Genomic DNA, 13,453 nt, shown 5'->3' with positions numbered 1-13,453 from the left:
TGGTGGCTGCAGTGGGATAGCTCAGTGGCATTGGCAAACAAAGATGGATGGACAACAAGTGGATTTGGTGCTTGGAAAAAAAGGAACTGACATACCTTAGTCTGAATGGACGAAGGAATACTTAATTGAGTGAGTGAAGAGCAGAATAAGGTGATCGAGCCGGTGTGATGGAGTGAAGGCGAGGTAGTCGAAAGGATACTGTGAGGAGCAAAAGGAATAGTAGGAGAAGCAGGAGTGGCCAAGTGTCCGAGGGATGGTGGATGCGCAACAGATTTGGGCTCCAAACAACCTTGCAGTGACCAGCTGAGGTGGCTGGGATGACAGCCGGAGAGGGGACCATACTCACCAGCACCTCAGTGTGTTGCAATACCCAGAGCAGGGTTGGCAGGGAAGAGAGAGAGAGATGATCGGGGCTGAAGAAGGAAATTAAACTGGCTCTGAATTTATTTTTATCCTTGATATTGACTGATTATTTATTGTAATTTTGTCTTTACTTATTGGATGTTATCTCCCTCACCAAGTGCTTTTCTTTGGATTACTTACTTATTTGTTGAATATTTTGAACTGCACTGAAATAGTGAAACACACAATGCACTTTCCACCAGTACTCAGTTCGTAAATATTGATGTACCAGGAGACAGAAGATGCCAAGCCTGACAGCACCCTGGACATCTCAAAAGCTCAAGGTTTTTGTCTTATTTCTATATTGCCTATACAACATGTCACAGGTTTTCATTCTCAAAAACATTCTGGTTATATTGTCTTTTTCAGCGGTATGTCAAAATGTCTAAAATTGCTTCAAATCTCAAATTTAAACAGAGATTAGAAGAAAATTCTTCTCAAATCTCAGGTGGTCAAGGAGAAAGCTAAACACAGAGAAGTATTTGTGTCTTGTTTTAAATAATTTAGCATATCTATAAGCAGGTGAAGCCAACATCTCTTCCGGACATATACGAGTAATTTGTTTTTGGTTTTTTTGATCTCTACTTTCAAGGCTTTCGGATGTCCACCAATAAGTAGAAAATTATCAAAAAACGGTTTACAATCCAGGCCCTCACCCTCATAAGCACATGCGACTCGAGGATGTTTTCCACTGCCATTTGAAACATAATAAAGAGCATCTAGAGAAAGCCGATAAGGGATGTGTTTTTGACCTGCTTATAATCACAGCCTCGTTCTATTATTTAACAAGCGTTGGAGGAGCTGCTTGCTATGTAACTAACCAGAGATATATCAAATATTTTAAACTGATGATGCAGTGGTGGTCAGATATTTAAGCTTCCAAATTAAATAAGCATATTGTACTGCAAATGTTTAAGAAGAGATGGTGAAGAATAAAATGAAAGAAAACTTTAAAAGATTCAATTAAATTTTATTTTTCATAGAGGTACAGTCAATTATACATTTTTGTACAGCTGAAATTTACAATGTTTAGTCTAAGAACACTTTGATATGCATTCATATCGGATACTTTATATAAATATATAAAATACCTACTTGTCTCCTATTTCGATATTTACTTTCAGAAAATATGTTAAAGAGACATCGAAAAATAATTCAATACATTTGCCAGCAATGATTTTGACTGCAGATGTAACTGCAAAACAAAAAAAAAAAAAAAAAAGGTTTTGTGCAAGGAGTGCTTTCATTTCATCACAAAATTGGACAAAAATAGAGGATTAGAGAAGCTACTTGGAAGGAAAGCAAGGCACTGGATGTCAGTCCCATACCCATGAATGAGAGGTTATCAATGAGAAAAAAAGAAAAAAGGACATGAGAACAAAATATCACACAATGCGTGAAGAATGCTGTCTTTAGTGTCTGTGAATTATATGTGACTGCGAAGATTATGTATGTTCACTCAAAAAATAAATCCTAGTGTACGTTCATGTCTGTGTTAGTGCATTAACGCTTATTAACGATATTGTTACTACCTGGCCACCAATGCATCACCATCTTATTCTAAACATGACTCTCTTTCTTTTTCTATTTTTGATATTTTTGGCTCTTTAAGGCACATTGTAGATACCTTTAGTGTTTATTATGAAAACAGGAAAATATGGCAAGTTCTTTGTTACGTATAGTTAGTTACCTATTCAAAACCAAAAATTCCACTTACCTTCATTTCTACAGACAAATACTTGGTTTCTATTTTAAAAGATTATTAAGAAAGTAGCATATTATAGCAAAAGATATTTAAATCACCTTGTTATAGAGTAACTAAAGACCTTGAAGATGAAGCAGTATATTCTAAGGTAGGTGGTCAGTTAAATGACGTAAAGGAGCAGTGGTAGAATGATTCGTATTGCTCATCTTATATGGGGACTTTCACTGATACGATGCTTGTGAATCAGATCTTTCCAATCAGGCCCACTACCTTGCCAGGATGCAGCAAGAAGCAGTAATTATGAAGCAGATTTTAAAAAGAGAAGATGTTTAGGAAAACTACATGCAAAAAGCAGCTATAATAGTTGGTGCAGAGACAAGTAGGAGGGGAAGGTGGGCTCTACATAAAACTCAGGAGCGTGACTGTGAACAAGAGAGTTACAATGGCACAGTAAGAACACACATAAGCGTCCTATTTGCGGGTTCTCACCTTGTCAATGGTTCAATAAGTATCTTTGGAAATAACTTCTACCTATGTCAATTTAATTAAAAACTAGATTGCAACTTCAAGCTGTGTGTGTATTTGCCCTTTTTGCATAGTGAAATATATTCCAGTTTATAAATGCTATTAAACCGAATAAAATGCAAGATATATACAATTTAAATACTTGATTATTAGCTTAAATTTAATGCATAAAATTATGGATGTAGCTATTAAAAAATCTTATATAAGTATGTGGTACACAATTACGGCCTCTTTTTATTTGTAACCTGTGTTGACAGCACATAGTGAAAGAGAAAGCCAAGCAAGCAAAACAAGCTATAAAATAAAGTCTAACCAAGAAGCAGCAGGAAACAATAGGTGTAAGCTCAATATGCACAGCAGATTTCCAAAAAAGTATAAATAAAATGCTTGTGAAGAATGAAGCAGCACTTCAAGAGATAAAACACTCATTACTGGAGATTAGCTGAGCTGCTTGTTTGACAAGCCACTTTCGGGTTCAAAATAAAATTCCACAAACTTTACAAAAAGCATCAGGCAACCTTAACAAGGCATTTTCCTTTTGGAACTTTTGAAACACATATAATGAATAAAAAGAGAGAGACTATAAACATGTGAATAAACACCTCTTATGTTACTCCATACTGTGATGCTTTGGGAGATTAGCATTATTTATATAAAATATTAACTAAATGTGAACCCTAAAAGTGAAGATAAACTTCAGGTTTTTATTAAACGTGAACTTATATTATCCAATGACAAGACACACAGAATTGAGGACGCTCTCAAAAAGGCATTTTGTGTAACAGCTTTTAAGGACAGCAGTTTTTGCTGGCAGCCAGTAGAGGGCAGCATCTGCCTTCCTCATTATTTTATATATATATATATATATATATATATATATATATATACATACATATATATATATATATATATATATATATATATACATACATATATATATATATATATATATACTGTACAATATATATGTACTGTCCATATATATACACTAATATGGGTCCACTAGACAAAGGAAACATTTGTACTTGATCTGTGGATTTAAATGTGTTAGTTTAAAAGGACTGATATTATTAGTCACTGGTGAACTGTGCATCACTAAATTAAAAAAAAGCATTTGCAAAACGTATAGAAAGCAAATGGGGGCCATTTACCATACAAACTAAAGAGTGTCAAAAACGCAAGTGATATTAATGAATATTATCACATCAAAAAATGTTCTTCAGCAATAACAGCTGAAGAATCCTTCTACCTTTTCACAGAAAATCTCACAGCAATAAGCACCATTCCTCCCCAGTGTTTCCTTAAAACTTGCCTGGAGTGGAAACAAAGGGAACAGAGCCAAAAAGGTCCTCCTGAACTGGGTTGTGTGATGAATGATGAGATTCCGGCTTAGTGTCTAGGCAGGTTCTTTCTTCAGGTTTATCTGTTAAAAAAAATGCTATATTAACATAAGTGGTTTTTACAAGTGACTATGCTAAAAGTATAAACAAATGGTTCCCTCTGTTACTGGAGGGAAAAATGAATGTTTGTATTCCTGTATACTAAAATAGGTTTGACGCTTAAAGATGAAAATGATGCAAAATGTGTACACCTTCCTCCCTGAGTCGTATTAACAGCAAAAACTGATAGCGAAATGTTTATGATGTTAACCATCCTGTTAAAATGGGTACCTCAATCAAAATTTGCTTTGGATGTTTTAACTTGACGTCAAGTTCCAAATGCCAACACACAATTCTGGATTGTTGAAATTGTGTAATAGGATTATCAGTGCTCCAATTTTCAGGCTAACAAGATGCTCACACTTCTAATAACTTTTGTTTATTTTTTGTTCCTGCTAAATATTATTAGTTTAAATCCTAATATATTATAGTTTAATCCTAATTTGATGCCCAAACCACCTACAATGGTTCCTTTCGATGCACAACAGCTCTACCCGAATGTCTGTGCTCATCACCTTATCTCTAAGACTGAGCCCAGACACCCTGCGAAGAAAGCACATTTCTGCCACTTGTATATGGGATCAAAGTCTTTCAGTCACAACCTAAAGACTGTAACCATTGGTAAGGAGAGGAACACAGATTTATCAGTAAATTGAGAACTTTGTCTTTTGACTCCGCTCTCTCTTCATCACAACCAACTAGTACAACAATCTACTTGTCAAATCCTCCACTCCCTTCTTCCCTTTCTCATGAACAAGACCCCTAGATAACTTGGGTTCTTCTGCTTGAGGCAGCATTTCATCCCAAACCTAGAGAGGGCACACCACCCCTTGACAGCTGAGAACCACGACCATAGACTTGGAGTTGTTTATCCTCATCCCAGCTGCAAGCAACACCAGTGCATGTCTGAGGGCATCCCCATGACGCCAACAGTAGCACATTACCTGAAAAGAGCAGAGATGTGTTCCTGAGATCTGAGATCACTATACTGGACACCCTCCATTCCTTTTTACGGTTAGAAATTTTGTCCATAAAATGCATGAGCAGAATTGATGACAAAGTACAGCCCTGGTGGAGTCCCTCACAAGTGTGATTTACTGCTGGCAATGAGAACCAAGCTTTCGCTCTGGTTGTACGGGGACCAAATAGCAGGCCCACCATAGCAGGATCAGTACCCCATACTGACAAAACGGCCCCAACAGGACACTCCTACGGAAATGCTCATATGCCTTTTCCACAAGTCCACAAAACACATGTAGACTGGTTGGAAATACTTCTAGGATCCCTCCAGAATACTTGTGAGGGTAAAAAGCTGGTCCAGCGTTCTGAAACTGGAATGAAATCTGCATTGTGTCTCCAATTTTAGTATCCTGTTCTCTAAACTGGACTGTGATCTCAGTGCCTCTGTAATTTCATTAAAATTCATTCAGTTAATGTTTGTATGCTGAGGTAAGAAACACACTGACAAACACTGTACATACTGTAGATACTCCATCATATACATCAGGATGGGCTCAAGGAGTGGTCCTGAATTTACAGTACAGGTTCTGGGGTTATGTGACACCACAATATATCAATCAACCCATCATTTAAGTTGCAGCTGAACTGTATAAGAAAACTACACAAATGTCTTAAGACTTCTACTTGTTAAACTGTAACTTTATTGCAAAAAACATTCATTATTAACATATTTAAAAAATACTTGCTTGCTCTAAGAAGGTCAAATTCTCTATCCAGAAGTTCATCTTCTGTTAGCTTGGAGAAGTTGTCTTCTCCAAATGGATTCCACCCCGACATATCTGGAGGATTACTGACACTCTGCAAAGGGACACCAATGATATCGGTGTCTATTAAGCCAGTCCTACACAAGAAAAACAAATTGTCTATTAGATGCATTTATTTTTTTTAAAGGATGAAGATATTGCAAAAAACTCAACTATATAATTACCACTGTATATGCATAATAGTATTAGAACTTTAATGCTTGCTGTATCTCACCTCTGCCACATGTTAACATAACTGTATTTCATTTTTGCAGGCACAGGTGTATAAAAGGAAATAATAAACTGAAACTTGTTCAAAAATTGCAGCACGGATTGAAGTAATTCTTTATGGCCCTGGGAAAGGATCAAACTAAAAGGCCCATTTTACAATTGCCATATGCCTCTCACCATAACCCATTAGTAACCTATATTTTAATAAAGCAGATAAAAATACCATAACATCAGCATTTAGTATTAAGAACTCCAAAAGGTGTGAAGACACTGTCCTGTTACATTAGTTTCATTTTCACTGCAAAACAGACAGAAATGCTAGAGCCCACATGAAATTAGTACCTCAATTGCATCAGTGAGCTCTGGTATTTGCTTACCTAAAAACTGATTGAACTCAGTAGTTCTCAAGTTCAGGCCTCGGGGCTCACTGTGACTGCAGTTTTACAGATCTGACGGTTTACTTAGCTGGTCTTTGTTCTTGTTTTATTTTACATTTAGAAAAGAACAGTAGACACTGAGGCAATGCAAGTCAAAGCAGACATTACCCAATCTGCCAGTCTTTTAAGTGGCACATTAGACCTGTTAGGACAGCAGATAATAGGGATGTAGACATCCAACTATACAACACCACCACTTACATTCCAAAATAAGTGAGTGAACTACAGTCCATTCCAACCTCAGCTCTGTACCAATTTAATCTTAAACCAGTCACAAGATGTTACACCTTCCTTTAAAACAAGCTGCGTTAATCTCTGAAATGGCTTGTACTCTAAGAAGCGACCCCTCTCTGAAACCAAAAAGCTAATGTGCTGCTCCTTCTTTGAAGAGTTGAAAGCTGACAATCTCTTTGTAGACCAGAATGCTCTGCTCTGCCAAGCCAAGCTCTGTGCCAGTGACTGAGACCAGCTTGACAAGACTCAGAAGCAGCCATAACTTCAAGAAGTAAACTTCAGTATCTAACTTCTTGTTCCAGAAAGAGTAATCTAATCTGGAGGACACAACAAAAAGCCTAACCGAGAGAAGCACAGCACACCACAAATAAAGGACCACTGTTGCAAAGAGAAAGTATGCATAAAGTTGGAGCCTTACCAAATTATTTTATCAGTTGCCAGTTTTGCCAAAGGAAAAACTGATGACTAATTAACAAGTCAAGTCAAGTCAAGTCAAGTTGGGGAGCATGCACTGGTACAGTGTGTTGTCGCACCCACTACACATCGAAACAGCTCGGGATCCCGGTTGGCAACCCCCCAGGCAGACACGCGGTCCAGTCCTACCCTCTGGAAATGACCCTCTATCTGCCGCAGCCAGGTTTTATGTGGGCAACCCCTTGGCCTGGTCCAGCCACTTGGGCCCCCAACAATGAGGATCTTATGAGCTGGATCACCCTTGGGAAAATGCGCCACATGGCCGTAGTGCCGTAACTGATGCTCCCTCACAATGCAGGTAATGTGCCTCATTCGGGACTCCATGAGCAACCGCTCATTCGACACAAAGTCAAACCAACAGAAAATCCAGAAAATCCTTGGGTACTAATTAACCAAAGTAAAAATCTCTCACTTTCCTATACTTATTTTACCATCTTTGGGAATAAAATGTTCCGCTTTTCCTATACTTTTGGTGCTGCTGGGAGTGCAAGTTAAAATTCCTTCCTTTTCCTATATTTTATTTTGTCACCCAAGTTAAATTCTCATTTTCCTACAGCAAAAAATGCTAAATGCTGAAAGGTTGTAGCTACTTGTATGTCAGCCCTGCTAGTGTATTCATTAATAATAACTGCTTAAATAAACAGAAATGTTTGAAAAGTGGAACAAAAATCATGATCATCTTTATCTTGTGCAAGTTGTGCATGGGAATGAGTACAGTTCTCCTTGGTATGATGGTTCCTAGACTACAGTGTTTGTCAGTCCGTCAGTCAGTCTCCGACCCGCTATATCCTAACACAGGGTCACGGGGGTCTGCTGTAGCCAATCCCAGCCAACACACGCAAGGCAGGAACAAATCTCAGGCAGGGCGCGCGCGTGCACATACACACACACACACACACACACACACACACACACACACCAAGCACACACTAGGGACAATTCAGGAATGGCAATGCACCTAACCTGCATGTCTTTGGACTGTGGGAGGAAACTGGAGCACCCGGAGGAAATCCACGCAGACACGGGGAGAACATGCAAACTCCATGCAGGGAGGATCCGGGAAGCGAACCCAGGTCTCCTAACTGCAAGGCAGCAATGCTACCCACTGCGCCACTGTGCCGCCCGACTACAGTGTTTGTTTTTTGTTAAATACATGTGTAAGACTTCTGAGTCTCTATGGGCAACTTAATAAATTTGTTTAATTTACAAAGGTGGGCTGAAATAATGCAAGGTCTCTTGGCTACAAGAGCTGGTAACAAGGAATGTGTGAAAGATTTTTAATGTTGCTTAAAATGACTTGATGTCGATTATCTTTAATATGTAAACTTCACTACATGCATTTTTGCTTGCATAAAATAAAATCAGCAACTGCACTAAGACAAATTAGGGGGGGAGGTTAATTCTCTGACAGGAAACATTTTTAAAGTGTATAATCACTTTTACAATTACTTTTATTTTAAACTAGCTGTCCCCCGCGGTTCCACCCGCATAGTAGTGAAACAGGGCAAACGTTAAAAATCAATAAACAAACAGGTATTGCTAGCTAAGCAGAGGCAAGGTGCACTCCAAAACGTGGCCAGAGGTAGACCAACTCGAATGGAGGCTGGCGTGTGAGTGAGGAGTACCCTGCCCGGCTCCCCTTGGCCCACAGCCTAAGTCTTGGATTAGTGCGAATAAATCACTCCTGCAAGCAAACTATGATACTTAGCGCGATCAGAAAAGTCACAAAATTAACCGGAATGTTCAAGCAAATTATAGAAAATAACCCGATCTAAATCCGGACAAAAAAAGCGGACAGATGTTGGATTGTCCACTGAAACCCATGAAACAGCGAAAAATCCGCGATATATATTTAAATATGCTTACATATAAAATCTGCGATAGAGTGAAGCCACAAAAGTCGAAGCGCGGTATAGCGAGGGATTACTGTACATATATATACATATATACATCATATCATGAGGAAAGGTATTTAAGGTGGTCAATTGCAAGTTGGGCTTCCCTTTGACTCTCCTCTGAAGAGTGACAGCATGGGATCATCGAAGCAACTCTCAAAAGATCTGAAAACAAAGACTGTTCAGTCTCATGGTTTAGGGGAAGGCTACAAAAAGCTATCTCAGAGGTTTAACATTAGAATTACCAGAGCCTACGAAAAAACTCGTACATCCGGCCCAGCTTAAATCGCTTCTTAAAACCGTTCTCACCTCTCCGCCAGCGTCTTTTGTCATCTAAATGTACTGATAAAGACATGCTGCCAGCAGCCGGCTATTCCATCCCCCCAACGACTTAGAACGTAAACGAGCTTTTCCTAGCTCATGCCTTGATTGATTATCTGGGAGTGAAGTGGAGTTTTAGAGTAGAAATAATAGATTGTTATTTGGAACACACGCATTTCATATGTGTTGCATTTCTACAGCAATCTGTGTAAACACATTGTTAAAACAGAAACGTGTTATATATTCTAGTAGCAAATGACAAAATGTAGGCATAAACTATATAATGTATGAAGCCTGAAGTCCAAATATCAAAGAAACACTTTCACAAAAGGTACAAAAAAAAAAGCCACCGCCAAAAAAAGCCACCTTAGTGTGTGATATTGACACTCATTAGCTATTGCTGCTTCCGTGGCGCAACAGTACCAGTCGCTGACTGGGAATCAGAAGGTCATGAGTTCGATCCTGCACAACTCCCTTTTGAGAAGTGTTCTTATTTTCACTATTTTAGAATAAAAAGATATATTTGATTTCAGTCTGTAACAGCCGGTGTAATTTATGATATTTGTAAAGGTTAGCTTTATTTTTTTTTTTTAAATTCACTTTTCACTGTCTCAGTCGCGTTCATGATCCTTCCCTCCCCCACCTGACACTGCTGTTTTCACATAAAGACGCACTATAGTTCTGCAGTTTATCACGATACATACGACCGCGTGTTTTTTTTCCCCCAATATTGCCAGTCCCCACGTATTGCTGTATGCTGTTTCTTTTGTACTCCAGGACATGCAGAGGAAAGCATAGTAAAGAGCAGTAACTTCAGCGCTATATGCAATCATCAGACACTCACCATCTGATACTGCTGTTTTCACATAAAGACGTGCTAAAGCTCTGCAGTGTACTTGTGGCTGCATTGTCGTACCAATGCTTGCGAACTGAAGTGTCTGCATGCACTTTTCATGGCATTACACGTGTATTTTTTGAGTATGCCCATGTAGCTCAAACACAGGAACATATGTTGATGTAAAAGTATAACAAAACAAGTGCAATTTTATTCAAGACTATAACCGAAGAAAAAAGAAAGCAAGTTACAGTAGGCGGTTGATATGACAGCTTGCGTGGTGGAATGCTAAGAACTGCTGATTTCCATTCTGTGCTATATAACTGTTAACATTTGAATCTGATGATTGCATATAGCGCTGTCTTATTCAGTGTGCGCAAGAACATGCAGGTGGCCAGTTGCTGAGTGCTACAACGCACATTTTAAAAAAAGAAAGAGACAAATATATGTGACGTTTTGAAGAAATCATTTTATGACGCGAATAGTACCAATCAGAAAACATCGTCGAAGTAATGCAATATTATTTGAAAACGAACAGCGTCAGATCGGATGTGAAGTTATACTGGCGCTGTTTGAGTCAGATCAGAAGCTGAAAAAGCTCCTGTTCTGACTCTAAGTAAAAAAGCACGAATTAATCAACAGAAATAACCGCGATTGACATTTTAAAGTTAACGATTTACAGTGCATACCAATTTATAAATTTAATGTCCGTTTGAGGAAAAAAAACACTTTCTTCAAAGCTGAGAATCGAACTCACTTCTCTTTAGCACGGTAGGGCAGCTGTGCTCCAAGTCAGCAAACCGTAGCGTTAAGCCACGGAAGCTGTTGTATCATCCTTGAACCTTTTGTGAAAGTGTTTATTTGATGTTTGGACTTCATGCTTCACATATTCTATAGTTTATGCCTACATTTTGTTAACATTTATTACTAAAATATGAAAAAGTTTTTGTTTTAGCAATGTGTTTACACAGATTACTGAAGAAATGGAACACGCATGAAATGCATGTATTCCAAAGAGCGATCTATTATTTCCATTCTAAAACTCCAGCAGTTCAGTCACTCCCAGATAATCAAACAAGGCATGAGCTGGGAAAACTTAGTGAACGTTCTGCGACGGTGGGGGATGGAATAGCCGACTGCTCGCTGCTCGTCTTAATCGGCACATTTAGAAGACAAAAGAGAGGTGAGAACGGTTTTAAGGTGGGCCGGATCTACGAGTTTTTTCGTAGACTCTGGTAATTCTAGTGTTAAACTGTCAGTTTCAACTGTAAGGAATGTAATCAGGAAATGGAAGGCCACAGGCACAGTTGCTGTTAAACCCAGGAGATCTGGCAGGCCAAGAAAAATACAGGAGCAGCATATGTGCAGGACTGTGAGAACGGCTACAGACAACCCACAGATCACCTCAAAAGACCTGCAAGAATATCTTGCTGCAGATGGTGTATCTGTATATTGTTCTACAATTCAGCGCAATTTGCACAAAGAACATGGCAGGATGATGAGAAAGAAGCCCCTTCTGTACTCACGCCACAAACAGAGTCGCTTGTTGTATGCAAATGCTCATTTAGACAAGCCAGATTCATTTTGGAACTAAGTACTTTGGACTGATGAGACAAAAATTGAGTTATTTGGTCATAACAAAAAGCGCTTTGCATGGCGGAAGAAGAACACCACAATCCAAGAAAAACACCTGCTACCTACTGTCAAATTTGGTGGTGGTTCCATCATGCTGTGGGGCTGTGTGGCTAGTTCAGGGACTGGGACCCTTGTTAAAGTCGAGGGTCAGATAAATTCAACCCAATATCAACAAATTCTTCAGGATAATGTTTAAGCATCAGTCACAAAGTTGAAGTTACGCTGGGGTTGAATATTCCAACAAGACAATGACCCAAAATACAGTTCGAAATCTACAAAGGCATTCATGCAGAGGAAGAAGTACAATGTTCTGGAATGGCCGTCACGGTCTGCTGACTTGAATATCATCGAAAATCTATTGGATGATTTGAAGCAGGCTGTCCATGCTTGGCAGCCATCAAATTTAACTTGGGAAATTTTGTATGGAAGAATGGTCAAAAATACCTCCATCCAGAATCCAGACACTCATCAAAGGCTATAGAAGGCATCTAGAGGCTGTTATATTTGCAGAAGGAGGCTCAACTAAGTATTGATGTAATATCTCTGTTGGGGTGCCCAAATTTATGCACCTGTCTAATTTTGTTATGATGCATATTGCATATTTTCTGTTAATCCTATAAACTTAATGTCACTGCTGAAATACTACTGTGTCCATAAGGCATGTCATATATTAAAAGGAAGTTGCTACTTTGAAAGCTCAGCCAATGATAAAGAAAAATCCACAGAATTAAGAGGGGTTCCCAAACTTTTTCATATGACTGTATATTTTATATATATATATATATATATATATATATATATATATATATCGAGAGAGAGATGAAAATAATCAGATTCCTGAAAAGTGCACTTATACACATTATACATTGCTGTCCTGCAACAAAACTTGTGTAGAAATCTTGTGGGCTATTTTTAAACCAACATTCTTAATTAAGAAGCAGGTATAAATACTTAATTATGAGCAAATTTAATTTGAAAGCACGAGTTCTCTTAGATGAAAATTTTTGCTGAATCAAAAATCAGAAACTACTGAAGACCTACGGAAAACACTGAGTACTCCTCGTGAAGACCTTTTTTATGTTCTTGTGATTTGGCAAGGAATCGTAACTTGTAGAGATATTAGCACACAGATCTGCGCCCTGTGAATGCGGTTTCATTTCTTTTTTTTTCTTTTTGCTAAAAGTATATTGAGAATTTATTGTCAACAAGCCATAGGAAGGCCAGTGTTTTTTAATTTATCGTTTTCTTATTTTGTTTTAATAAAAAACAATGCTGTGTACCTTGTGCTATTAAAAGATCCATCTGCAGCTGTGTGAGGTTGGCTTGACACAACTGGCGAAAAAGCTAAAGACTTTGAAAATTCTTGAGGTGAGGTGATAAACTGTTGCTGCTGTTGCTGCTGTTGTTGCTGAATAATTGCATGCTGATATTGTTGCATCTGTGGAAATACAGAAAATCAAACATAATTTGTACATCCAGCATCTAAAATGAGAAGTATTTATGTATTAAATGCATTTCAAAAGCAGCCAAGACAGAATAGCCAGTCCATTGCACTTT

At 38.3% G+C, this 13,453-nt stretch overlaps 1 protein-coding gene across 3 annotated transcripts in view; it reads right to left on the bottom strand.

Moving 5' to 3' along the window:
• bmp2k (BMP2 inducible kinase) overlaps positions 1-13,453 on the bottom strand; it is a 194,798-nt gene that overhangs the window by 27,117 nt on the left and 154,228 nt on the right. For all 3 annotated transcript variants that reach the window (XM_051929548.1, XM_028805601.2, XM_028805602.2), the window contains exons 13-15: positions 13,177-13,334; positions 5,778-5,932; positions 3,945-4,055 (exon numbers count right to left, since the gene is read on the bottom strand). In XM_051929548.1, the coding sequence (XP_051785508.1) occupies positions 3,945-4,055; positions 5,778-5,932; positions 13,177-13,334 (424 nt within the window). The remainder of the gene's footprint in view (positions 1-3,944; positions 4,056-5,777; positions 5,933-13,176; positions 13,335-13,453) is intronic.

This window comes from Erpetoichthys calabaricus, chromosome 7, assembly GCF_900747795.2.
Source record: "Erpetoichthys calabaricus chromosome 7, fErpCal1.3, whole genome shotgun sequence".
Classification (NCBI taxonomy): Eukaryota; Metazoa; Chordata; class Cladistia; order Polypteriformes; family Polypteridae; genus Erpetoichthys; species Erpetoichthys calabaricus.
The sequence above is the reverse complement of the archived record's forward strand: the minus strand, read 5'-3'. Positions and strand labels throughout refer to the sequence as shown.